This window comes from Puma concolor, chromosome A1 (genome assembly GCF_028749965.1).
Source record: "Puma concolor isolate L17-30 chromosome A1, mPumCon1.1.hap2, whole genome shotgun sequence".
Classification (NCBI taxonomy): domain Eukaryota; kingdom Metazoa; phylum Chordata; class Mammalia; order Carnivora; family Felidae; genus Puma; species Puma concolor.
Genome location: NC_141667.1, coordinates 118,065,433 through 118,091,548, shown reverse-complemented (window position 1 = coordinate 118,091,548; position 26,116 = coordinate 118,065,433). Strand labels below are relative to the sequence as shown.

General features: G+C 43.0%; 2 protein-coding genes across 5 annotated transcripts in view; one reads left to right on the top strand and one right to left on the bottom strand.

Annotated features, from left to right (window-relative positions):
* Positions 1-26,116, top strand: part of STK32A (serine/threonine kinase 32A) — a 147,047-nt gene that overhangs the window by 120,244 nt on the left and 687 nt on the right. The window contains exons 12-13 of one of the 3 annotated variants that reach the window (XM_086701104.1): positions 10,990-11,054; positions 12,674-14,929. The exons of 1 other annotated variant lie outside the window; for it this stretch is intronic. In XM_086701104.1, the coding sequence (XP_086557230.1) occupies positions 10,990-11,054; positions 12,674-12,719 (111 nt within the window). In that variant the 3' untranslated portion in view covers positions 12,720-14,929. Of the gene's footprint in view, positions 1-10,989; positions 11,055-11,394; positions 14,930-26,116 lie in introns of those variants that run through there. One more of the 3 variants, XM_025923642.2, reaches the window with a different exon arrangement.
* Positions 20,617-26,116, bottom strand: part of DPYSL3 (dihydropyrimidinase like 3) — a 112,265-nt gene continuing 106,765 nt past the window's right edge. For both annotated transcript variants that reach the window (XM_025923458.2, XM_086701080.1), the window contains exons 12-14: positions 25,400-25,579; positions 22,574-22,736; positions 20,617-20,991 (exon numbers count right to left, since the gene is read on the bottom strand). In XM_025923458.2, coding sequence (XP_025779243.1) covers positions 20,903-20,991; positions 22,574-22,736; positions 25,400-25,579 — 432 coding nt within the window. In that variant the 3' untranslated portion in view covers positions 20,617-20,902. The remainder of the gene's footprint in view (positions 20,992-22,573; positions 22,737-25,399; positions 25,580-26,116) is intronic.

Below are 26,116 nucleotides of genomic sequence, written 5' to 3'. Positions count from 1 at the left end.
GCGTGGTCTGCACACAGCCCAACACAGGGCTTGAAGTCACAAACCTTGAGATCGTGACCTCAGCTAAAATCAAGAGTTAGGTCCTTAACAGACTGAGCCACCCAGGCGCCCCTTCATTTTGTTTTGTTTTTAAATTTTTATTGGGGTAAAATATGTATAACATCAAATTTCCCACTTTAACCATTTTTAAGTGTACAATTCAGTGGCATTAAGCACATCCATGATGTTGTACAGCCACCACCACTATTTATTTCCGTAAGTTTTTGTTACCTAAACCCCATTCGTTTTTTCTTTAATTTCTTTCAGCAATGTTTTGTACTTTTGAGAGTACAAAGTTTTCACCTTGGTTATACTTATTCCTAAGTATTTTATTCTTTTGAACACTATGGAAATTGAATTATTAACTTCCTTTTTGGATTGTTAATTACCGGTGTGTAGAAACACAACCAATTATTCTGTGTTGATTTGTTTACTGCAATTTTACTGAATTCATTTATCAGCTTTACAGCTTCCTTGTGGGTTCTATGGGACTTCCTCCCTCTAAGACCATGTCATCTGCAAATAAGGATAACTTTACTCCTGCCTTTGCAGTTTGGATGCCTTCTTTCCTTTTCTTTCCTAACTGCTCTGGCTAGAAATTCTAGGACATTATTGAATAGCAATGGTAAGAGCAGGCATCTTTGTCTTTTTTCTGATCTTAGTGGGAAATACTTTCATCTTTTACCATTGAGAATTGTGTTAGCTGTGAGTTTTTTGTAAATGTCATTTAGCTTGTTGAAGAAGTATACTTCAACTCCTAGTTTTTTAATGTTTTTCTCTTGAAGGGCTTCGGATTTTGTCAAATGCCTCTTCTGGGTCAAATGAGATAATGTTGTGCATTTGTCTTTTCCTAGTTCTATTAATGTGATGTGTTATGTTGGCTGGTTGTCTTATGGTGAACCATTCTCACACTCCTGGGATCAATCCCACTTGCTCATCGTGTATAATCTTTCAATATGCTGTTGGATTCCAATTGCTAGTATATTGTTGAAGATTCTTGCATCTATATTCATAATGAAAATTGTCCTATAATTTTCTTTACTTTTGATGTCTTTAGCTGTTTTACTATTGGGGTAAAGCTGGGCTCATAGAATGAGTTAGTGTTCCCTCTTCCGTCTTTTCAGAAGAGTTTGAGAGATTGGTGTTATTTCTTCTTTAAATATTCAGTAGAATTTACTGCTGAAGACATCAGATTCTGGGCTTTTGTTAGAAAGTTTCCATTTCGGATTCTTACTTGTAGGTTACCATTTACTTGTTACAGGTCTGTGAGATATTTTATTTTTTCTGAAGTCAAGGTAGGTAATTTGTGTTCTTCTAGAGCTCAGTTATTTGCATCTTTTCTCTTTTTTATGTATGGCTAAACATTTGCCAATCTTGTTAATCTTTTCAAAGAAATGACTTTTGATGCCATTATGTCTATTCTCTATTTCATTTGTCTTTGCTCTCATCTTTATTATTTCATTCTGCCAGATTTGGGTTTATTTTGCTTTTCTTTTTCTAATTCATAAGAGTATGAAGTTAGGTTACTGATGTGGGATATTTCTTCTTCTCTAATGTAGACATTTACAGCTATAAAACACCCTCTGAGCATTATCTTCAATGCATTCCCTAAGTTCTAATATCTTGGGTTTGTTTGTCTGTTTTTATTTATTTATCTTAGAGTATTTTCTACTTCTTGTGATCGTTTTTGACACAATTGTTGTTTAAGAATGTGGTGTTTAATTTCCACATATTTGTGAATTTTCCAGTTTTACTTCTGTTGTTGATTTCTACCTTCATTTTGTTGTAGTCATAGAAGATAATTTGTAAGATTTTAATCTTTTAAAATTTATTGAGAATGTTTTGTGGCCTAACATATGGTTTCCTCCCATGATTTCTTTTAACTCTTTGAGCATATTTAAGATAGTTGTTTTCAGGGCGCCTGGGTGGCTCAGTCAATTGGGCATCTGACTCTTGATTTCAGCTCAGGTAATGACCCCAGGATCATGAGATGGAGCCCCACCTTGGGCTCTGCACTGACAGCATGGAGCCTGCTTGGGATTCTCTCTCCCATTCTCTCTGCCCTTCCCCTGTGCTCGCTTGCTCTCTCTCTCTCTCTCTCAAAATATATAAACAAAGTTAAAAAAAAAAAAGATAGTTGTTTTAAAGTCTCTGTCTAGTATATCCACTGTTTGGGCTTCCTCAGGGATGATTTTCGTCAATTGATTGTGTTCTTCTGAATTGACCCTACTTTCCTGTTTCTTTGCATGCCTTATGGTTTCATTGTCAAACACCTGACATTTGAATATCGTAAGGCAGTATTCTCTCCTTCCATAGGGCTTGCTGTTTTACGATTGTTGAAGGCTATACTTGTCCCTTTTTAAGTAACTTTTACAAACTACTTTTGCAAACACTGTATTCCTTGTCATGTGTCATCCCTGCAGTTCCTGTTATGTTAGCTTGTGTTTAGCTAATATTTTGACAGATTCCCTTGAACACCAGGAGCATTTTTTAAGTTGCGTTTTTTCTTGATTTAGTGTTTCCTTGGTTAAAAAACCTTTGATTGCGTTCCAAAATTCTGACAAAGTGAGCTCTGACAGTTTCTGCTTGTTTTTTATGTTTCTGTTGATGGGAGCTTGGCACTGCCTACTCTAATTTTTTGTTTTAGTTCCTCCTAATCTTGTACCCTATGTTTAAAAATAAAAATTATTTTGCTTCAAAATAAAGGTTGGTATTCTCCCAAAGAGGAATCAGAAGGATCGTGAATTTCAAAAGAGTACTCTATCTCTACTCTTTGACATCAAGTTTTTAAAAATGTGAGGATCAATCTTAGCCACTCATTACAATATTACCTTTATTCCTTTATTCATTCATTCCTTTCATTCATTCATTCATTCATTCCATTCATTCATTCAATACATGCATTCAATACATGATTATAAAGTGCCTGCTATGTCAGGAAATGTCTCTGTCTTGCTAGTCATTGCTACCCTTAGATGTACAAAGTGCTCTGGAATTATTTAGGGATCCTAAATGAGGGTCCAGGAAAGGCTTTCCAGAAGAGGAAGCATTTGGTCTGGTTCCTCTAGGTTGAATAGGGGTAGCCAAGCAGAAAACAAAGGATAAGGGCATTTCAGAACTGGTATATCCTGAGAGTATAGATATGCCTTCATTATTTTAAAAGAAATGAAATGGCAGATGGTTGCCATTGGTAGGAAATACCCATGCTGTGTTCAAGAGGCCTGTGCTATTTGCTCACCCTCTGCCCCTTCAATCTCATCCAGAGACATGTCCCAAGGCATCGTATTCCTCCAACCAAATCTCACAAGAATGCCTACCACAGCAACATCAGTGTTTACCTGTATCCCCCCCAGTCTCCATTTCTGTCCCACTGTAGCTCAAACTCACGGTACTGCTCTAGGAGCTGATTCATCACTGCTTAGGCACCATATTAGAAAAGACTCACGTGTATTGACAAGAAAACCCTACTCAAGCCACAAGCCTGGAAAAGAGGTCAGGAATTCAGCTGTGATCTTTTTAGTGATAATTCATGTTCTCCTACTACTCACTCAGTCTTTAAATCCTGCTTCCCAGTTGGGGAAAAAAAGTTCACAACAAAACCATCGGCTTATCTTCTCCTCATTCCATCCATTTTCTTATTTGCATTTCATCAGAATGGAAATCTTTAACATAATTTTTAGCCCAACTAATTTTATTAATGGAGCCATCATTTCCATTTAAAGATGTACTTTAAATATCCTGGGGGGCGCCTGGGTGGCGCAGTCGGTTGAGCGTCCGACCTCAGCCAGGTCACGATCTCGCGGTCCGTGAGTTCGAACCCCGCGTCAGGCTCTGGGCTGATGGCTCAGAGCCTGGAGCCTGTTTCCGATTCTGTGTCTCCCTCTCTCTCTGACCCTCCCCCGTTCATGCTCTGTCTCTCTCTGTCCCAAAAATAAATAAATGTTGAAAAAAAAAAATCTAAATATCCTGAAAACCTGTTAACCTGTTGTTTTATCTGGTCTGTTTGTTTTGGTTAAATTATTTTAAGAGATGCTAGGGAAAGAGAGAGAGATAATTTTCATTATATATATCCTCTGGATATATATATATATCCTAAAAACCTTTATTAAGGGGAAGAGCCCTACATTGCCTATTTTGTGTATAGGAAAATAAAACATTGTAATTTTTTTAACATATTTGATTTTATATGTATTTTATATTTATACAATACATAATACTTGATGTATAAATACACATATCTAAATGAATAACTGTATAAATATAAATATATATTTATGTATATACCCACAAAAATAGGTATAACTCTAGTAGAGTTGTTTTGCTGTTGCTTTTTAACTTTTTCATGTGGGAAAAGAGGTGAGGGGAGTCGTGCCACAGATGCCTTCTGAACTTGTAAAGGTAATCTATGCAGATATTTATGTCTTACGGGAGAGCGATATAAATGTAAATACTATCACCAGGCCAACGTGTTATTCAGTAAGAGTTCCACTCAGCATCGCAGACACGCTAGAGGGTAGGATTTATTTTCACAGGGCTTACTACCAACCTCTTATGTCCAAAAATCTTACAAGAGACTTTTTTAGAAATATCTGCTAGAATATGTTTTTTGTGTTGTTTTTGTTTGTTTTTGTTTTGCCTTAATGATGAAGACCTCTTATCTGTGGCTCTAAGGAAGAGGGAACATTTTCTTCTTTTGTAGACTTCTTTCACGGACTGCTGGGAGGGTCTTTGTGTTTCTAGACTAAGAAGTAGAATTGTCTTAGTACTGAGCAGAAAAGCAGCAGCCTTGAAATGTTCTAAACTTGTAATGAGGATAATAAAGGGGTAGAGTTATCTTGTTAAAAGATGGAATGTGTAACTATCTGTAATGATGGTTTCAACATGTTGAATACTCAATGCTAATACAACTAACAGAGGGGCAGGGGTATTGTTGATCTTCAATAGAGTGTTTGAAATCTGTTAGAGGGTACACATCCCTTCTTTCAGTGAGAGCTGTCATCTTTTGTGAATACTTCCTGTCATGTCCAGATGAGGCAGTGGCTGTAGTGGTGACTTAGTAAACAGCTATGTGTTTTTTTTGGAGTAATGATTTAACATTAACTTGTGTAATCTTTGTAAGCATTGATGCCTTTATTATATGGATAAAAAATAGGAATAGTAACAGGACACCTTGTAATTGATCTGAGAAGGAAGTAAGATAATGTTAGTAAGGCATAGTACCCACTAACTGGGTTAAGTTGTAGATTTATATAATGCCAAAAGCTTATCATATGACCCCTTGGACTTCTAGGCCCCCGCTATATCAGTGTTTCTCAACCTTAGCATCACATATAACCCATTTGGGAAAACTTCTTTTAGGATACTGGTGTCTGGATCCCACCCAAGATCGGTTACATTTGAATCTGGGAGTGTGGCTTGGGCATCAGTATTTTAAGAAGTTCTTCAGGTTGAGTTAAAAAGTTCTAAGGTTGAGATCCACTGGTATAGAATCCAGGATATGATTTAAAAAAGTAAAAAGCATTAAATTTTTCCCTTTCCTCCTGTTTTCTCATTTATAAAATGGAGTTGATGTTGTTACACCCATTTCATAGACTTCTTCTGAGTCAATTAGTGCATGTAATGATTTGTTATTATGTTTTACTTTTCCATTCTACATCCTGACTCCTAACTTCTTTCTTTCCCACGTTCATACTTTTCTTCATGTCAGATGCCTCTGCTTCTTTGCTTCCAGAATGTTACCTATTTTATCCCTCTCTGCTCATCAACAGCTTTAAAGTATAGAAGTATAGTTCTATAAAGTATAGAACCAAAAAGGTAGACATACTGTGTAGGTGGTCTGCTATTGAGGCAAATGACTTAAGTCCTCTTTTACCATCTGATTTCCACGTGCTCCAAACCCCTCAGATTTTTTTTGGTGCCCCCTCCTTGCATCCTGGTCTGCTCGCAGTTTGTTCTGCTCATCCCTGAGAAGTAAGTTCTAAGAGCTTTAACCAACCTTTCCTTCTCAGCCACTTAAGACAAACATTCATCCCCCCAGTCTGTTCACCTCCCGCTCCTTCCCCTCATTTTCCCCTTTTGGCTACTGTTGTTGAATTGTCCATGTCACTGCACATCTTAAACTTTTTCACCTAAAGCAGAGGAAAGAGAACACGTTAAATGTGAACGCTTCAAGGGCCAGGGGTGGGACTGTTGGGGTCTGCACTGCTGTATCACAAACTCCCCTCTGAGTATCTGTCTTATTATATCTTTAAGTTAAATAGATTTATGTGATAGAGAAAAAAATTCACATGCATTTCTGCATTTTAGTTGATTACAGTCTTGATTTTTAATATTAAAATATTTTTAAATGTTAATATTTCAAAGTTTTTTAATGTTATATTTTTGTATCATTTTATATGTTCATATATGCATATATCTTTATATATGTGTTTATATATTATATAGAAATATATAGAGAGAAACATATTACATAATATTTACATATATTTTATATTTTATGCATGTTTATATAAATATTTTGTTAATATATAATATATGTATATATAAACATATATAAAATATTGTATATGTTTTATACATATATAACATATATGTGTAAATATTATATAATAATTTATGTATGCCTATGTATTTATATTTTATGTAATACTTTGATACTAAAAAAAAAAATTTGGTCAACTATACTCAAAGAAAAAAAAATCCAACCTAAAAAAAACAAGCTAAACTAGCCAAGGAAAAAAGAGAAAGGACCCAAATCAATAAAATATAAATGAAAGAGGAGACATTACAACTGATAGCACAGAAATGCTAAGGAGCATAGAAAGCCACTATGAACAACTATACACAAACAAACTGGACAACCTAAAGAAATGTTTGTTTTGTTTTTTTTTTTTTACTAAGGAAAACTCTTAGTAACATACAACCTGCAAATTCTGAATCAGAAAGAAATTAAAGATCTGAACAGACCAATTATTGGTAAGGAAAATGAATCAGTAATCAAAGCTCTTCCACCAAAGAAAAGCCCAGGACAGATACTTTCAGGTGTTAATTTTACAAAACATTTAAAGAAGAATAAACACCAATTCTTCTCAAATTCTTCCAAAAAACCAAAGAGGAGGGGACACCCCTAATCCAATTTTATAACACTAGCATTACCCTGATACCAAAGCCAGAAAAAGACACTAAAAGAAAAGGAAACTCCAGGACAATATCCCTGATGAATACAAACACAAAATTCCTCAATAAAATACAAGCAAACTAAATTCAGAAGTACATTAAAAGGATCATTCACCATGGTCAAGTGGAATATATCCTTAGGACGCATAGATGGTTCAACATGCAAATCAATAAATGTGAGATATCACACTGAATTGAAAGAGGAAAAATCACATCATCTCAAGAGACACAGAAAAAGGATTTGACAAAATTCTACATCTGTTCGTGATAAAAACTCATAGCAAATTAGGTATCAAGGGAACATATCTCAACTTAATACAGCCATAAATGACTAGGCCACAGCTAACATCAGACTCAGTGGTGAGATATTGAAAGCTTTTCTTCTAAGATCAGGAACAAGTCATGGGTGCCCACTCTCATCACTCCTATTCAACATAGCACAGAAGTGCTAGCCAGAGCAATCAAGCAACAAAAAGGTGTAAAAGCCATCAAAATTGGAAAGGAAGAAGTAAAATTGCCTATTTGCAGATGACGTGATTTTATATACAGAAAATTGTAAAGACTTCACCAAGAAACTGTTAGATCTAATCAATAAATTCAGTAAAATCGCAGGATACAAAATTAACATACAGTAGCATTTCTATACCCTAACGGTGAATTATCTGAAAAAAAAATCAATCCCATTTATTTCAGCATCAACAAGCAATAAAATACTTAAAGAATGAATTTAACCAAGGAGGTGAAAGATGTTTACACTGAAAACCATAAGACACTGATGAAAGAAATTAAAGACAACACAAATAAATGGAAAGGAATCCTGTGTTCATGGAATGGAAGAATTAGCATTATTAAATGTCCATACTACCCAAAGCCATCTAAAGATTCAATGCAATTGCTATCAAAATTCCAATGGGATTTGTACAGAAGTAGAAAAAAAAATCCTATCTATATGGCACCACCAAAGATCCCAAATAGGCAAAGCAATCTTGAGAAAGAAGAACAAAGCAGGAAGCATCATATTTCCTTGTTTCAAGCTATACTACAAAGCTGTAGTAATCAAAACAGTATGGTACATACACATAGACCAATGGAATAGAATCAAGGGCCCAGAAATAGACCCATACAAATACATACAACTAATGCTTGACAAAGGAGCCAAAAATATTCAGTGGACAAAAGACAGTCTCTTCAATAAATGGTGCTGGGAAAACTGGACATACACATGTAAAAAATATGAAACTAGACCCCTAGATCTTATAAAAATTAACTCCCCGAGATTAACTCAAAATGGATTAAAGACTTTAAGACCAAAAACTATAAAACTCCTGGAAGAAAAAGTAGGACGAAAGCTGCTTGACATGGGCCTTGACAATGAGTTTTTGGATATAACACCTTAAGCACTCACAACAAAATAGAAAATCAACAAGTAGGATTGCATCAGACTAAAAAGCCTCTGCACAACAAAAGAAGTACTACCAGTAAAATAAAAAGACAAGTTATGAAATGGGAAAAAATATGTGCAAATCATTTATCTGATAAGGTGTTAATATCCAAAATAGGTAAAACTCCTACAACTCAAAAGCAAAAACAGCAATAAACCCCCCAAATAATCCAATTCAAAAATGGGCAAAGGACCTAACTAGACATTTTTCCAAAGGAGATATATGAAGGCCAAGACGTACACAAAAAAAGGTGCTTGACATTACAAATAATCAGTGAAATGCAAATCAAAACCACAAAAAATTGTCACCACACACACCAAAAAGACAAGAAATACCAAGTTGTGGCAAGGATATGGAGAAAAAGGAACTCTTATACATTGTTAGTGGGTATGTAAATTGTTGCAGCCACTATGGAAAACAGTATGAAGTTTCCTCAAAAAATTAAAAATAGAACTACCATATGATCCAGCAATTCCACTTCTGAGATACATTGAAAGGAAACAAAAATACTGTGTTGAAGAGACATCTACACCCCTGTGTTCACTGCAGCATTGTTTACAATAGCAAAGATAAAGAAACAGCAATGGATGATGTTGTAGTATGCATACACACACATGCGCACGTGCACACACACACACACACACACACACACACCAGAATATTATTCAGCCTTTAAGAAGAAGGAAATCTTGCCACTTGCAACAACATGGATGGACCTTGAGGGTGTTATGCTAAGTGAAATAAGTCAAACAGAATGACAAATACTATGATTGTATGTGGAATCAATCCAACCAACAACCTCATAGAAAACACACCTTTGGAGTGACCAGAAGCAGGGGGCTGGGGTTTGGGTGATTGGATGAAGGGGGTCAAAAGGTGTAAACTTACAGTTATAAGAAAAATAAGCACCAGGGTTATAATATACAACATGATGACTGTAGCTAAAGTTGCTGTATGATCTATAGAAAAATGTTAAGACAGTAAATCCTAAGAGTTCTTATCACAAGGAAAAACCATTTTCTTCTTTTTTCTTTTTTTAATCTATGTGATGATAGATTTTTCTGAACTTATTGTGGTAATCATTTCACAATATATGAAAATCAAGACATTATGCTGTCCACCTTAAAATGATACAGGGCTATATACCAATTATATCTCAATAAAACTAGGGAAAAGCGAACAACTGTAATAAAGATGCTTCCAAGAATACTATGAATAAGCTGTGTAATAGATATGTGTTTATATAAACGTATACAAACTTTTAAATAAAAATCTTGGGGTAAAGCTGCTTCCAAGAAGCTGTATCAGATTATGTTTGTCCCACAGTTTCATGTGCCCCATGACTGACAGTAGAAACCCTCAGGGTTACAAATCCCCCATTTTGAGAACAAGAGTAAGTTTAGCAGAATCTTCTTTCCCTTTGTCTTCCTCCCCTCCCCACTTCTCCAAAATTTCCTCTCCTTTTTGTTTTCCTCTTCTATCACCTAAACATTCACACAGGAAACAAAATTCTCCAGTACATGAAGACTTGAATTTCCTAATTCCTAGATTAAAAAAAATGAATGAATAAATAAGTATTTTCCCTCAGGGAATATTTTTCCATCAGAAGTAATTTGGAAGTATTTCACTGCAGACTTTTGAAACATTTGATCTGGGTCTGACAGTGCCCTGGATCTGATGATTATCGCTGTTTTGAGGTTAAATTTTCTCATTATGATGGAAAACTCATCAAGAGATGTTGAAAGCTGGACAGTACTGAGTCAAAGCAAATGTTTTGCTTGTCTGGTACTCACAAAGAAGATTCTGCTCACTGCACCTGAGATATAATCAACTCTAGTACAGTTGTTGAGGGAATGATTCCACCAGAACTCAATGTGGAGAGATGTTTCCAGGCTATTCATTAAATCCAAGTAGAACCTCCAGACCTTTCATAAGAGAGCCAGGAGATGAATGGCGACTAGGCAACCAGCTCAGTAAACCCTTTTCCCCACCCACTTTGAAGCCATGATTTCTTCATGGGCTAAGTGGCTCAAAGACATCAAGCTCATAAACCATAACCCATGGCTTCCTTGCTGGCTCATTGTGGGGAATGGAGTTGACATGTTTTATCCTTTTGCTGTTTCTTCCTTATTTGCTCCCCTATTACTCTGGTTGGGGTCTCACTCCTGCCACACACTTTCAGATAGCGTTCACTTTGAAGATACACTGGTGCGTCTTAGATTTGAGTCATTCGGTTGAAGAGACAGTAGGTTATTGGTTGTTTGAGGGTCCTCGTTGGTCTGCTAACTGCATCTCTCTTCCCCTACCACACCCCCATCTGTTCACCTGGAAGATGTGCCTTCTTCAAGAGCATCTTGAGTCTGTCCAGAAGGAGTTCATAATTTTCAACAGAGAAAAGTAAGTAACCCCTGGTTAAACACCAGCCCAGCAAATGATGGCATGTTTCAGCCAGACTTTACTTGCAAAGCCTTAACATATTTTTTTAACGTTTCTAATTTTTTCTAATTATACACATATCCATAATAGAAAATTTGGAAACTTCAGACACTTTTTTACCCCCTGTATAAGATTTAAAAAATTGCAATGCATAATTTAGCTTAGCATCAGGTTTCCATTTAGGGGAAGGTCCTTGGTTCACAACTCTTTCTAACTTTTTGGTCTTAATTCTATCATTTCAAAGCTTACATCTTTTCTTTTTCATTTCAACAGTAAGCACTGTTTGCTTTTTTCTTTTAAGAGTAAAAAGGGACTTTAACAAAAGACCAGCTAATCTAACCTTGGAACAAACCAAATACCCACAAGAAGAGAATGGCCAGAATAACCGCGTGTGAAATCCTCAACATCTTCTACTCTGGACGTGTCCTGCCACCTCGGGCGGGAACTTCTGATCCCCACGCCAGGAATTGCTGACAGTAGTTCTCACCTCTCCACACCTCACACACCTCAGAAAATGTGAATGAATGCCTTGGGGAGGAGGCAACAGGATACAGGGAGTCCTGGGTCTCCTGGGATCTAGTTTCACCTCTAATCAACCGTGTGGCATTGAGCAAGTCACTTAACCGCAGCTTGGGTTTATTCATCTCAATGAGAGGGTTATTCTAGATGAGCTCTGTCCTGCCTTTTTACTGCAACCATTCTGTTATTCTACACAGCCTTTATTTTTATTTTAAAAAGAATATTTGGATATAGATTTATTTTTCCACATTGTAACTACACTGTGACAAATGGGCAGATGGACATTGGTGGGAGACTGAGTGAGCGAGGCTCTTCGGAGCTAGACAATTTCATAAACAGGTCAGAATCCCCACGTCTGATTGAATAGGAATAAGGAATTCAATGGGGAAGAAATGGATGGGAACTGATTAGAACTAACAGATTTATGAGGGGTTTCTGGTTGTGCTCTGGAGTCCGCACACCATTATCAGCTCACATCAGCTAGCAAGAGCTTACTGGGCGTGTCTTTCCCATTACCCTGTACAGTGATTTGATGATTGTACAGAAATTGGTGATGATTAGTAAATACTGAGACTATTTACATCATGAAAATTGGAAAATGCTTCAAATCAGGGCTTTTTCCCCCTTCCCGGTAAGCCTGTTGTGAGGTAGTTATTAGCATACTGCTCACCTTCTTCTAGTAGGTTCCTTGGGAGCTAATTGTCCTCTTAAGATTATCAGAGACCTGTGTCTGGAGAGGACCAGAAAATAATATTGTCATGCTGACAGCACTGTCCACTCTGAGGTACATTGAAGCTGTCCCTTACACAGGGTTGATAGTCTAAGTTAGAATGGAAGGTGAGTTTGGAAGATAGTAAAATTTACACTTGAAAAATCCCTTAAATTACCCACAGCATGGTAGGTATCTTTTCTTAGCAGAGCCCAGTGCAGGGAGTCTCCAGCAATGAAACAAATTGCCATCTTGGGGTTTGTTATGATTGTGTCTTTTATTTTTGGTCTCATTTTTGGCTAATAATATCAGATGAACCAAAATGTTGAACTAATCATATATGCCTTTATAGACGGAATAATAGAACTGCGGGATGCTCCCACATCCGAGAGGTCTAACGTCACGGAAACGGACTGAAGCACAGCTCACTCCAAGAACGGCAGGCGGAACTGCCTGCTTACAAAATTATTGATGTCTCACTCTTTTTCTTTATGTATTTATTTGCCTAACACGGAGTTTAATTCGCCCACGTGAAATATGCATAGGACCCAACTGCTCTCTCTCGATACAAAGAAGGTCTCTGCAGAGGACCTCATTCTGGCACCTGACAGATGCCAGTGGGTAAAGTCAACAAGTGAACAGGCTTAGTGGGGGGCTGTTTGACGCCTTGGCCACTCAGATCATCTAGACCTTGTCCTTACTTAGAGAGAGTAAGGGCCTCGCCAAAACGCCAGGAGGAGGCAACAGGGAAGACCAGACAGAGAGAGTAGGCAGAAGTAACAGATCTGGCACCTGCCACACCAGATAGCCAGGAGGGAAGCAGCACTCGGGCAATTAAACATGGGTAGGAAGCCAGTGCTAGATTCTCATTTGGCATTCAGGATTTTCTCCTCACGGAGCTAATGCGCCCGGAATTTCTGGCAGAGCCTCTCGACTTTAAGAGCAACCATATTTTTGTTAAGAATTAAAACCAGCTCTTTTGTTCTGTTTCTTTTCTTTTTTTCCTACATTTCCCACATATTATTGGCGCGGTTTTGCTTTTTCTCCAAGCACTATGAAGTACGCACTGGCCCTGACTCCATTTCTAATTTTATATGGAAAAAACCAACTAGGTGACCAGGTTCTGCTCCAGGCTGGCAACTCCAGGAATATCAGGGGCCACTTGCATGTTTGTCAGCTTCCGTCTTTCACACGTTTTGACCCAAGCCCTGATGTGCTGTGGACGTACCTCTCCGGTCACCTGGTTCGTCTCCTGTTGGCGCTTGTGCATGTATCATCCCAGAGGAAAGGCTGCGGGAGACACCACAGGGCACTGGGATCAGGAGGCTCTCCCCTGGGAAGGGACCCAACCATTTATGCCGCTTCACATCTGTACCAGTTATAACCGGATAGGAGCCCAAGGCCCCCTCTGTACTTGGAACCCCTAGTTTTTATTTCCGGTGTGCTGCTGCCGTGCCCAAAGCACCTCTGTGAGCATTCAGCAGCCGTGGACACCTCAACTACAGAGCACAGCCTCAGAGCAGTTAGATGCGTTTTCAGGCCCGATCGGGTTACAGACCCTCAATGTGTTTCCAGTTAGAAATGAAAAAGCATTGCATCTGTAAGGCATTAAAATGTCTTCTGTATACACTGATAAAAGCACCTCCCACCACCACACATTTTAAACAGGAAGACAAAAAGTTTCCCCCAAACAAAAGGATGCCTAAATCTGAACCGTCATTGCTTCTTGTTGGTATCAGGTTCTTTGGCTTGATCCCGTAACTTGGGCCAAAAGGGACTGTCCTAACCAGGTGGACCATGTCTCGTCTAGAGTCGTGACAACCAAGGCTTAGAAGTTTGGAAAACAAGCCGAGTCTTACATCCCCTTGACTGGTATTCCCAGTCTTTTTCTCCTAACTGCTTTCGCCCTGACCTGTGTGGAGCTCCAGTCTGAGCAGGTATTGAAGACCAGAAGCTTCCTAGTTAGCACTCTTACACTGCAGCAGGGGAGCCCAGCCCACAACCCTGTCTCCATGGGAATTAAATGCTCTGCTAATGGCCAACATCTGTCAATGGCAGCACTGGTTTGGGCTGGGGTCATTGCTAGGGCAGGGATGAATATCATGGAGTACAAAGCACTACGAACTTAATTACAGCAATTTAATTAATTAGTAGTTAAGCTTCCTCTGATCGGAAGAAAGTACTAACCAGGAACGACTAGGCTTTATATCATCATAGCTTTTCTAGATTGGATGGACAAATAAATAATGCTAGTACAGGTAGCAGGAACCAGTGTTTCTGCTTTTGATGATGCCGTAATGGTGAGGCTTTAATTCAACAGGTGAATGAAAAGGCATGCAAAACATAGTGTCTGTTTCAGTATCCCGTTGTGCCTGCTTTGTCCACACAGCATCCGGTTTCCTACCGTCCACCTGTGATAGCTGTTTCTTAGGAGCTCCATGTGTCTGATTGACGTTAAACATTGATGTTCAAAATCCAAACTCCAGTTACCTGTGCTGTTGTAAACAAGCAGCCCTTGGGTGGGAAACACCTGCTTCTGTTGAATGTGGCGTATATATAAATGTGAACGTGCCTCTCTGTGTATTAAAATGTCTTCTGTATACAGTGAGCCATGGATCCTTCTTTGTCAGCTGTGTGTGTAATTGTTTTTCCTAGAGGTAGGGTTGTGGGGGCCCAAAGTCACCTGTTCTTACTTCTGTTTCCCACCATCCTTTACCAGGGACAAGCTGGTATTAGAGATGTTCTAGAACAGTGGAATGCGGCACAGTGTGACTTATTCATATATATAACAACTAAAACCCTGACCCCCTTAGCATTCACCCCTTAGGGAGCACAGCCCAGAATTCCAGATTTTGCCTTTCTCTCACCTTGTCCACCGCCTAAGGACCTTTTCTGTCAGCACTCTGTCTTACTACCCTTTCCATCTTCGCATCGCCCCATTCCACATACCGAAACAGCAGGTGGATATTCTACACCTGGGACAGGGCGGGGAGGGGGCGGGTCACAGACAGCTTTGCATTCTTGTGGCTGGAAGCTACTTCCTCCTAGGCCCCCAGAAGCTTAACAGCTAGTGGGCCAGCGAGTTCCTCGGGTTTGTCCTTTTCCTTGAGCAAATCCTATGCTCTTGTCAGTGGGCTCTGAACTCCTGCATGCTGAGTGCCCTGTGGTCCAACCATGTCAAGTGTCCTGTTTTGTTCTCAGCAACCATGCACAGGTTGATCTAGAACTCTTGGTCCTGAAGAGTGCCAGCCATAAGTATGTGATTTCATTTCTGTAGACTGCTTTGGGCCTCCCGTCCCCCACTTCCTGCTCCTGGTTGGTGTCCCTTTTGTGATGGTCTGATGGTAGCAAAGCGGATTCCAGGGAGTTCTTTGAAACCAGAGGGACCTTTTTCCTCCTGTGCAGTGTTCTCATTCTGCACCTGGTCAGCCCCGAACAGCTCTAGCCCACAGAGGTACAAAAGTCATGGTGTCTATTTCACTAACATTTAAAAAAAAAAACAAAAAACAAAAAACCTGCCAACCCTGCAACCTGAGTTCACTTCAATTAAGCATTGACCATGCCCTATGAGTCCACTCTAACCCTAAGCAGAGCTCAGCTGCTGCTTGGTCATGGGCTGGGAGAGGTATTTCACCAATCCTGAGTGTAAGCTTCAAACTGAGACTTTGACTATGGGTCAAACCGTGAACCTCAAACTGAAACAACCATGTTCTGAGAGTAGCGTTTGATGTTTTCTAAGCTTTGGTGTTAAAAGGTACCATCACTCTATGTTCCTATACTGACAGCATTGTTCTACCGAATCAAGAGGGGTTCGCGACACATAGAACCAATTAATAAGAAATTATCATTCTCTTACCCCTCCTCCATCTGCCCCACCCACACATAGGCACCTAGCTGAGCAAATCACGTAGGCCCAGCAGGCTTGGGAAACGTACCATGGTCATCTGCTGTTCTTGCCCAACCGGTATCCGAACCTTCTCCTCCCAGTATCACAAACTGTTTTGTGTGCATGTGTGTGATTCAGAGCTCACACAGTTCAGGTAGCTCTGGGGCGGGGCACATGACCAGGTGGGATCCATCAGTCCCAGTGTCCTGGCCATAGTGCCTAGTCCCATGGGGAACACATGTCCCAAGCCAGGCCAACCATAATCAGTCTCTTTGGCTGGGATTAGTTAAGGAGCCTCTCTCCTTCTCCTGAAGTCACTAGGCAGACAAAATGAAAACCTGGGGGTGCTGATGGCCAGTTCTGTTCCCACATGCAGAAGCTTTCCTATGAAGGACTAAAGGCAAGCTGGGCTAAGAGACGAAAAGAAACCATGTTCTAGACCCAGCTATGCTTGGATCCACCCAAGTCTATCCCTTAAGTTCTCATTACACCAGACTTGAAAATACCCTTTTCAAGGGGCACCAAGGTGGCTCAGTCAGTTGAGTGTCCAACTTTGGCTCAGGTCATATCTTGCGGTGAGTTCCAGCCCCACATCAGGCTCATTGCTGTAAGCGTGGAGCCCACTTTAGATCCTGTCTCCACCTCTCTCTCTGCCCCTCCCCTGCTCGTGCACTCTCTGTCAAAAATAAATAAAACCTTAAAAAAAGGACTCTCTAAAAAATACCCTTTTCAAAAAAATTTGTGTACACGATAGTCTGCCATTTCCAATGAAAAGCATCCCATACGATGTGGAATTTGATACAGGAGTGTTTCCCCAAGAGAGTTTAGCATAAGAAGTTGGTTGGGATGTTAAAAGAGGATATAGAAGGGTTCAGCAGTCAAATAAAGTTTGAGAATCTTGAATTGGACAAATTTTCAAAGACTGACAAGATTTCTCATAGCCTTGAATTTGATGACAGGACCTTAAGTCTCTCAGAGGAGTACACTTAGTAAATAATCCTTTCCAACACTCCTTAGACAACCTGGAATCAGTATGGGACAGAATATGCTTTGGGAAATGCTTGGTTTGAATCTTCTCCAAGTCTAGGCTTTTAGGGAGAAGCAGAAATTCTTTATGGGGGTGACCAAAAAACAAATGAAAGAAACCCTTCCAGGATCTGTACTGGACTCAGCCAGACTTTATCTCAGATGGCGATGCCTTTTACATTAATGCCAACTTTGATGATCCACAGACAAAACTTTACTTTCCTAAGTTTCAATAACGGTCATCAAACGCTGCAGCCAAAACAAAAACTCAAATGCAACTGAAAACACAGAAACCCCCCACATTTTCTCAGGAAACCTCTTGTTTTCATCAGATCTGCCCGCCTCATTAACCATTTCCATTTACCGTGCAATTTTAATACTGCAAGTGAAATGGCCCGTCGCACACAGAAGAAAACTGGACAACATCTGTAATTTCATAGTTATTTTAATAACCAGGTGTACATTAACAGTCACTTGATGAACTTTTTCTTTAATCTCAGCTAAACTCAAAACACAGTTTTCTTCACGGTTCAAACCAAACAGCTCTTCACGTCCCAGAGCTGCCTCACAGCTACCACAGATCACGGGGAGATTTACGGTCTGTTCATTTTCACCAGACACAGAACTGAACACCCACACACCATTTTCCAAGGAGGGAACTTTTACAATGAATGCTGGCTGCCGAGGACAGCCCATGGGTATATCTGGGACTCAAGCTGGAGTTTTCTAGGGGAGAGAAGGCCTGGGAAGCTTGTGGCAAGAACCAAACTCAGGGCTCATCCACCCTAGTTGGGAAGGGCTTCTCAGGGTGAGCAGAAGTCCAGGATTAGGATTAAGGCCTTTGCAGCAAAGCATGACTCTCTGGGTGTAGGCATGAAGAAAAAGGCCAGAGGGTGACTGGTCTTTGAAGAAAACCCATTTTCGTGATGACAACAACACTGCCATTTTTAGAAAACATAGAAATAGAATACTTCTGCCGGGTTGGCTGATTTAACGATTCCACAAATACCTTCTCAACCACCCAAGATGGTGGCCCTCCCAGAACTCAGATGATGGCCACCTGGGTTGAGGAACAATGGGAGAAGGTTGGGGGAAGGCAGGCCATCTTTAGAGAGGGGCCAGGCTAAGAGAAGAGAGGGAAAAAGGAAAGCTTGGGCAGGAGAGGAAGGTCCAGCATGGCCTCCACTCTTGGATGAGATGGCGTGAACTCTGAGAGGGATGCAACTCGCATCATGTTCTCTTCCTAAACCCTTTGTATACGGAGAGCTCTTTGATGTGTCTTATGGAACAGGACATAGGTGAACATAATTTTAACTAAAGTGACATGGTTCAAGAAATCAGAGTGATGCAAATAAAGGGAGTTTTCTTGAAGTTCTTAGGAATCTCTGTGCTTAGGAAGTTACTTATAGTAAGTGGAGAAAGAGAGGCTTCCCCAGATCATGTTGCCCATCATGAAGGCATCAGAGGTGGTTGTTTCCACAGCACAGAAAGCTTGTATACAATGTGAAGTTCTGGTTGAATGCTTCATTCAGCAGTCCCAGGGCAGATGACCCATTTGGCCATGCAAGAGTTATTTTCATGGCATACAGAGGTCAAGGAGGGAGGGGCTGGACTCTAAGTTAACACTAGCTAACGGAACAGCTTAAGTAACAGTAACTGCTAACTTAACAGTATCAGATGGTACACAAGAGGAGCCCACTAGTTTGTCTTTTCCTCCATCTGGTGGTTGTGGCTGGTACTGCAACACCTCAGACCGCCCAGCCCACCCCTGCGGTATAATAGTGTACGTGCTTCAGATCGGACCATCTCCCTCTGCCCGCAAAACCGTCATTCTGAGTTCTGCGAAAGGCCCCTAAATCTTTGAGTTCTAAAGGAAAAGGTACATGCTCCCCCTAAGTTTCCTTTAAAATAAAGGCACCATGAAAAAGCCTTAAAATAGCAAGATTCCTTGTTAGGAGGAGAAATGATCCTTTTCATGACTAGAACAATAATTGGCTTGCTAAGGGGGGGATGCTCTTCCTTGGATATATTTAGTCCTATGTTGTCCCCTTTTCTCTGGTCTTCAGCTTATTGAAACCTGCCATCAGACATCATGGCCAGGTGTGTGAGGCCTGCTCTTCGTTTCTTCAAAGCACCCGGTACACAGGGTTACGGGTTCTACGAGCTGAATCCCCCAAGCACAGAAGTCGGATCCCAGGGTGAATATACTTATTCTGCCTACGGGCCTCTTGGTTCCACAGATACTCATTTGGCTCACAGAACTTGCTCCAAAATTGAATTTGCAGAAGCAGCAGGACGGGGAAAAACGCACACGGGGTTCCACGCATCACCCAAGACTGCGTGTCACTTCCACTCACCCTGGGAGACTTTAGACGGAAACAAAAAGCTCCCCTGGAGGATGTGCTAAAGGAAGGGGAGACAGGTGGTTCAGACCTGAAAAGCAGACCCACAGTCCCAGGATATGCTCCCCCAGCTCAAGAGACTCGCTTTCCCAAATGCTCCCGTGGCTCCCATCTCAACTGAGATCACCTGTTCCTTGCAAACTTCGAGAACACCTAAGTGCATATATTTGCAAATGAACAATCCTATTCAATCACAGATGTGCCTGGATCCCCAGACAGAAAGAAGCAGCCACTCACCGCCAGCAAGAGTAGCCCTTCCCGGGCCCCACCTCGGCTCGTCCTAACTTGGGACGCCAGATGCACGTGGCTCTTCTGGGTTTCGCCAGCCAAGGGGAGAGGCGACCTCCAGCACGTTTACAGGGAGGTGCGTGAGATTGGCTGCCCCCACCCGCCTCGGGGGGCCTACGTGCGCTCCCAGCTGTTGCCTTTTAACAGCACCAAAGAGGCCGGCAGGACAGAGGAGGAGAAGGGTGGTCTCCTATCCCCTCTCTTCCTTCCCAGCCGGGCAAAGAGAATTGGAAAGCAACACTGGGAAAGTGCTCCCCCCACCCCGCACACTGGCACGATCGAGCAGTGAAAGTAATGCTTGGGTTTTGGTGTTTTTAATAAAAGGTTCAAAGGAATAAAATCTAGGAGGGGATGTGACAAAGGCTGGAACCTGAAGACTGCCTGCCTGCCTGCCTTCTCCGCAGACCCTGGGGACCGTGATGAAGGAACGGCTGCCCCAGGGTGGCCACCTTCTATGGAAATAAACGTGCTTCATCGACACAATACACAAGCCCCTTTATGCTCACCCTCCCGCCCCCCCCCCCCCCCCCCCCGCCTCCCCGGGACACCCCCTCCCCCAGGCCCTCTGAGCCTTCCGCCTCGCTCTGGCCTCCCCACCCCCTCACCCCAAATAACCACGTCCCTTTTGTTGATTTTCCTGGCATCCCAGCTTCGTCTGTCCCCTTGTCATAAGATGCAGCACTACACACGCTCTCAACACTATATAGCAGACTCTTTTACCTTAGTAGCCTGATTGCATGCATGTAAATGGGGGGAGGCAGGGTCCAACAAATCAAGGCTATGCATAAACAGAAAACAAAAGCAATATTCGTAAAGCTAGGCAAGCGAGTGTAGCATTGGAGAAACATAAGGCTTGAGGCTTATTGATTCTTTAGATCACAACTGTTTGGATTCGCTTTCCTTCTTAAATATCGGTGTACCATTTTGGCTTCAAGAAAATCTCTTCTTGCTTCTGCCCCTCTCTGTGGGGAGGGGTCGCTTAACTCAGGGACGTGATGTTAGAACGGCCTCCAGGGGGCGCCACAATGCGCTTGCTGGCGGAGCGGACCCCCTCATCCACTTGGGTGCCTGCAGTGGGCAAGACATTCCCAGGAAGAGAAAAGGGAGAGAGAGCGGGGTGTGGACAAGAGAGAAACTGGGTTAATTTTCAGAGTGTCAGCTGGCAAGTGCCTTCCTGGCCTCGTCTCCCAAGAAACTTCCATTCTGGTGTGTCAAGTATTCCAGACATTTCATATCCACCGTCCCCCGGAATCCCGTCTCCACCAGGAAAAGCTAGGTTCTTATAGATACCGTCTCAGCATCATAAAAATGATACTTAAGAAAAGCATTCCTTAAGGTAGGAGAAATCACTGCTTACATCCGCTGCGACAAGGAATGTGTCCTTGTACCCTCAGATACCGGACTTTGTCCTCACCACTATCCTTTGAGGAAGCTACTGTTATTATCCCCATTTCACAGAGGCAGTGACTGAGGCTGTGAGAAGTGAGGCAAGTTGCCCAAGGTGTCACAGCTTGGCCTGGTGAGGGTCGGGGCCCCTGCAGCCTCGGCACAAAAGGAAACCCTGATGTGCACGTACTCGTGTCCTTCACAGAGAAGCTGCCGAAATTGTAAGGATGACGTCAGCCAGGGAGCGATTCAAAATGGCAGCCACACTGGCAGCAAATATTGTGACAAACATAACCTTACCTGTGGCGACGTCACCTCCAAACTTTCAGCCTTTTCCTTTTGCCTCCCTCCCCTGTCTCTGTCTCCCCCTTGATTTTTTTTACCCCCTTTCTCCTGCTTCTGCCATTCCTTACTCCTCTTCCCCGATACCTGTTTCCTCTTTACCTGTCCCTGTCCCTTCTGGTCTTGTTTCCCTCACACTTCGATTGTTCATCATAGACACGCAAATCTCCATTTATTTTTCTCCCCTCTTTAAGACTACTGGTTATGGAGCAAGTAGATAATTATTTTCTGCTAATATCCGTTCTTAAAGACTAGGTGAATGGTACGGCTACCCCAGGGTAAGTACTTAATCAACAGCATCTACTTCTAGCACTATCATTATTACGAGAAAGGGGAGAGGACAGGAAAAACGCCAGGTTAGGGGCACCTAAGCAGCTCAGGTGGTTAAGCGTCTGATATCGGCTCAAGTCATGGTCTCACGGTTCATGAGTTCAAGTCCCACATCAGGGTTGCTGTTGTCAACGCAGAACCCACTTCAGACCCTCTGTCCCCCGCTCTGCCCCTCTCCCACTTGCACTCTCCCAAAAATAAATAAATATTTTTTTATAAATAAAATAAATAAATATGCCAGGTTAGAAGAACCTACTGCCATCTGAGCTTTAACCCCGGGCAAACAGACAGAACACCTCCATACACAGCTCCCACCGTCTCCTGTGGAAAATCACCCTCGATTCATAATGGAAAACATCTTGCCCCCACCCCACCAGGTGTGATGTCTAAGCAGACCCGGTCCTCATTTAAACCTGACCCTTGACCTCCCTGAGCCTTACGTTGCCTTCTCAGCAGGACTCTCTTGATTCGGCAAAGCTTCCTGCTTGCTCCAGGCACCCTCTCCCTACAGGTGTCCTGCCAGCTCGTAGGGGCTGCTCCTCCCTTGTCCCCTTCCTTCCTCCCTGCTCACCCTCCGGCACCATCCACTCACCCGACAGGCTGAATCCCGACTGGTGGAGGTTCCTCACAGGCGGGTTGGGCCGTGTGGGAGAGCCCCGGGTGGAGCCCGCGGGGGTGCCCCCTTTGGGAGTGGTGGTCAGGTCAAACACTGGCCCGTCGTACATGCCCCTCGGGACGGCGTGCAGGTCTGCCATCTGCAGCAGAGAAAGCGTGTCACCCTTTATTCTGTCAGCATTTAAGGTCTGTGCCAGGTAGCAGAGATAAATGAGTGAATTAAGTGTGTAATGGGAGCCAGAAAATGAGAGTTATTTGAAGGAAAGAAGGAACATAAGAGGGGTGTGAGGACAGAGTGACGGTGCAACAGGTCATTGGAGACCTCTTGAGACAGGTAGGCTTTGCTTTTTTAAAGTATTTTTTCATGTTTATTTATTTTTGAGAGACAAGAGAGAGGGAAAACCCAAGAAGGAGAGGGGCAGAGAGAGAGGGAGACACAGACTCTGAAACAGGCTCCAGGCTGTCAGCACAGAGACCGACGCAGGGCTCGAACCCACGAACTGTGAGATCATGACCTGAGACGAGGTCGGACGGTTAACCGACTGAGCCACCCAGATGCCCCAGGTTAGCCTCACTCTTAAGGAACAAAAGAGCCTGTTGTGTTGTGGGGCTGGGGTTGAGGGAAGGAGAAGGCTGCGAAGTGCAGAGGACCGGTGTGGAAGGCAGCGTTCCCAGCAGAGGAAGCAGGTGGGGGGAAAGGTTAGGGACGGAAGGACCACCTGCACACCAGAGCAGAGGGAGCAGGGAGGGCAGCAGTTTGGGACAAGGTCGTAAGTGCTGGTAGATGTGAGATCCCGTGGGAGCTCCCCCGACACGCTCCTTAGCACAGAGCAGAGGTGCCAAACCTCAAAGTGAGTATCCTGTGGTCTGACCCACGGGCCTCTGGCTGTGGCTGTGAACCCGACCTGGAACTGAGCAGCCAGCCAGCAACACCAGCCGTGGGTGTGTGCTGTGCTAGGCCTGCTGCCAGGAGCTGGGGGGAAGGGTCACACAACACCTTTCCCCTCCCCCAGCCGGCTCACGGTCTATGGGACACACACCGCCTCCACCCATGTCCTCCCACTGGCTGCCAGAGGAGCCCAACAGTGAGGGGCGGGCTCTACCACAGAGCCTTCCCTGCCCCATGTTCACAACCCCGGTGCAGGCACAGGGGCAAAGCTCTTCACGTTTGCAGGTGCTGACGATTTGGGTGGGGCCGTCTCTATTTCTGTGTTCCCTGAAAAGCCTCCAGACCATCAACATTTCTTTTGGTGCAGAATCTAAGTCACATTAATGGGAATCAAGAGATGATGTACATGGGAGGTTGGGTTTCATTCTGTTCTCTATCAGGCCAAACCTGGCGTGTGGAATTTTACTCCATCCCACGTAACTTTAAACGATCGCTAATAAAGAGGTAAGAACGGTGGAGGGATTTAAAACGTGGTCATGAAGTAAACAGTGGAGGCTACAGGGATATTGAGACTACACGACAGAGGAGTCGGGAAACACACACATGCCCTAAAAGATGTGCACCTCGTTCTGTGCGCGTGCAGGGAGCGGAACGGAAGGAGCTGGTCGACCTTAGGGAGGGAGACTTCCGGCCGGCAGGAAGAAGCTGGTCCTCACAGACAGGGCTGGTAGCTGCCTCTGGTGGGGAGGCTGGAAGCCTCCCCTGGGAGCTGGGTGACCAGTCGGTGGGATCACTGGGGGGTCTGGGAGAGGGATGGGGTGCTTGCATATGGAATTTCCGTGAGCCTCTCTCTAATGGCCACTGTGGTGTGTGCCCAAACTCCTGCCTCCAGCCCCCAACCTCACCATCATGACTCCTTCTGACCCGTCCCATGTGCACACATGACTGTGTGTCTTCTAACAGACAAGGTTGGAACCAGGGCTAAAATTCCACCCCATCCCAAGGCTGATTTAACCCTGCTCTGTGGAGCCCAAACCTTACTGGAAGGTGACCTTGTGATTGGTGTGGGGGTAGCAGGGGCTGAAAAAAAACAGGGTTCTGGGCCTCACCCCTATATCAACTGGAGCTGATTGGTTTGTAAAGTGTAGGTGGGTAGGTAGGTAGGTAGGTAGATACATACAGAAGAAATAGGTGTCTGCATATCTGTTTTTCTACCTGTCTATGAAACCAGGGACATCCACAAGGTTTTATGTGAACCATACAACTAGATAAAAGAGTTACAAACATTTGGCCTCTAGAGGAACAATGGAAGAGATGGGACCGGGAGGGGTGGGTGTGGGCTGCTAATTCTCACTGTAAGCCTTAGTTATTTTCTAAAACTATATAACATTGGGGCTTCTGGTTGGCTCAGTAGGTTAAGTGTCAACTCTTGGTTTTGGCTCAGGTCATGATCTCATGGTTCGTGGGATCAAGCCCCTCATTGGGCTCTGGGCTGACAATACAGAACCTCCTTAGGACTCCCTTTCTCTCTCTGCCCCTCCTGTGCTTGTGCATGCATGCTCTCTCTCTCTCTCAAAATAAATAAACTTCTATAAAAAAAAAAAACCTAAAAATATACATATAAACATTATTTTCAATTATTATAATTTCAAATTATTTTAATTAAAAGTACTATAAACGTGGAGGAAAGTCATTTGAAAAAAAGGTTTCTTGGGCCAAAAAAAGCTTTGGAAACCCCCAGTTTATAGTACCTTACATCTGTGCAGTTGTCCCTTGGGAAGAGGCCACTGCTGTGAATTTCCTTGGGAAGGTCTACAGCACACAGAGCCCTCCTGATCTCCTGGGTACCATCCCCGTGGCTGAATGGGGGCAAAGCCCCTTCCCCCACCCCCAGGCTCCACCAGCTGTTCTCACCTTCCTCCGAGCTTTAATACGCTTGTAGACGTAGTCCGAGAAAGGGCTGCAGGGGATGAAGCGGCCGGCCCCTTGGGTCACGTGCAGGTTGCCGTCTTCCAGCATGATCTTGCCCTGGCAGATGACCACCAGAGGAGCCCCACGCAGCTCCAGCCCTTCAAAGATGTTATACTCTGCAGCCTAGAGACGGGGGTGAGGGGCAAAGCCACGGTTGTAGGCACAGGATGGGGCGGAGAGGTACGTGGTTTTCCTGTGCTTGGGACCCTGCCTTTGGCATCACTATGGCCAAAGCACCAGGGAAGCCAGGAAAAGCTTACAACACCATCTGTGAGCTCTTCATGGGCACAAGCCACCAGGGGGAGACAGTAGAGACTAGACTTGCCAGCATAGACAAGCATCAGTCTTTGGTAAGGTCCTCATGCAGAAGTACATTTTGTCACTGGCGGTGCTCAAAGAGAAGCTCGGGAACTCTCGGGGATGCTGTGTTTGGCACTCTTGTACGGGGTGGGTGAGTAGGTGGGCTGGATGACCCGGAACTGAATAATGTGATGTGACTCAATGTCTAAACAAAGGCCATCCCCTCCCAAGATGGGATTTCTCTCCACTACCTTCATTTATTCAGTAAGTGCAAGGCATTACTGTAAAGGGTTAAGGACATCGGCTTGGAGTCCAGTTGTGGGGTGTGTGTCCTAACTTCACCATTTACTTGCTGCATAA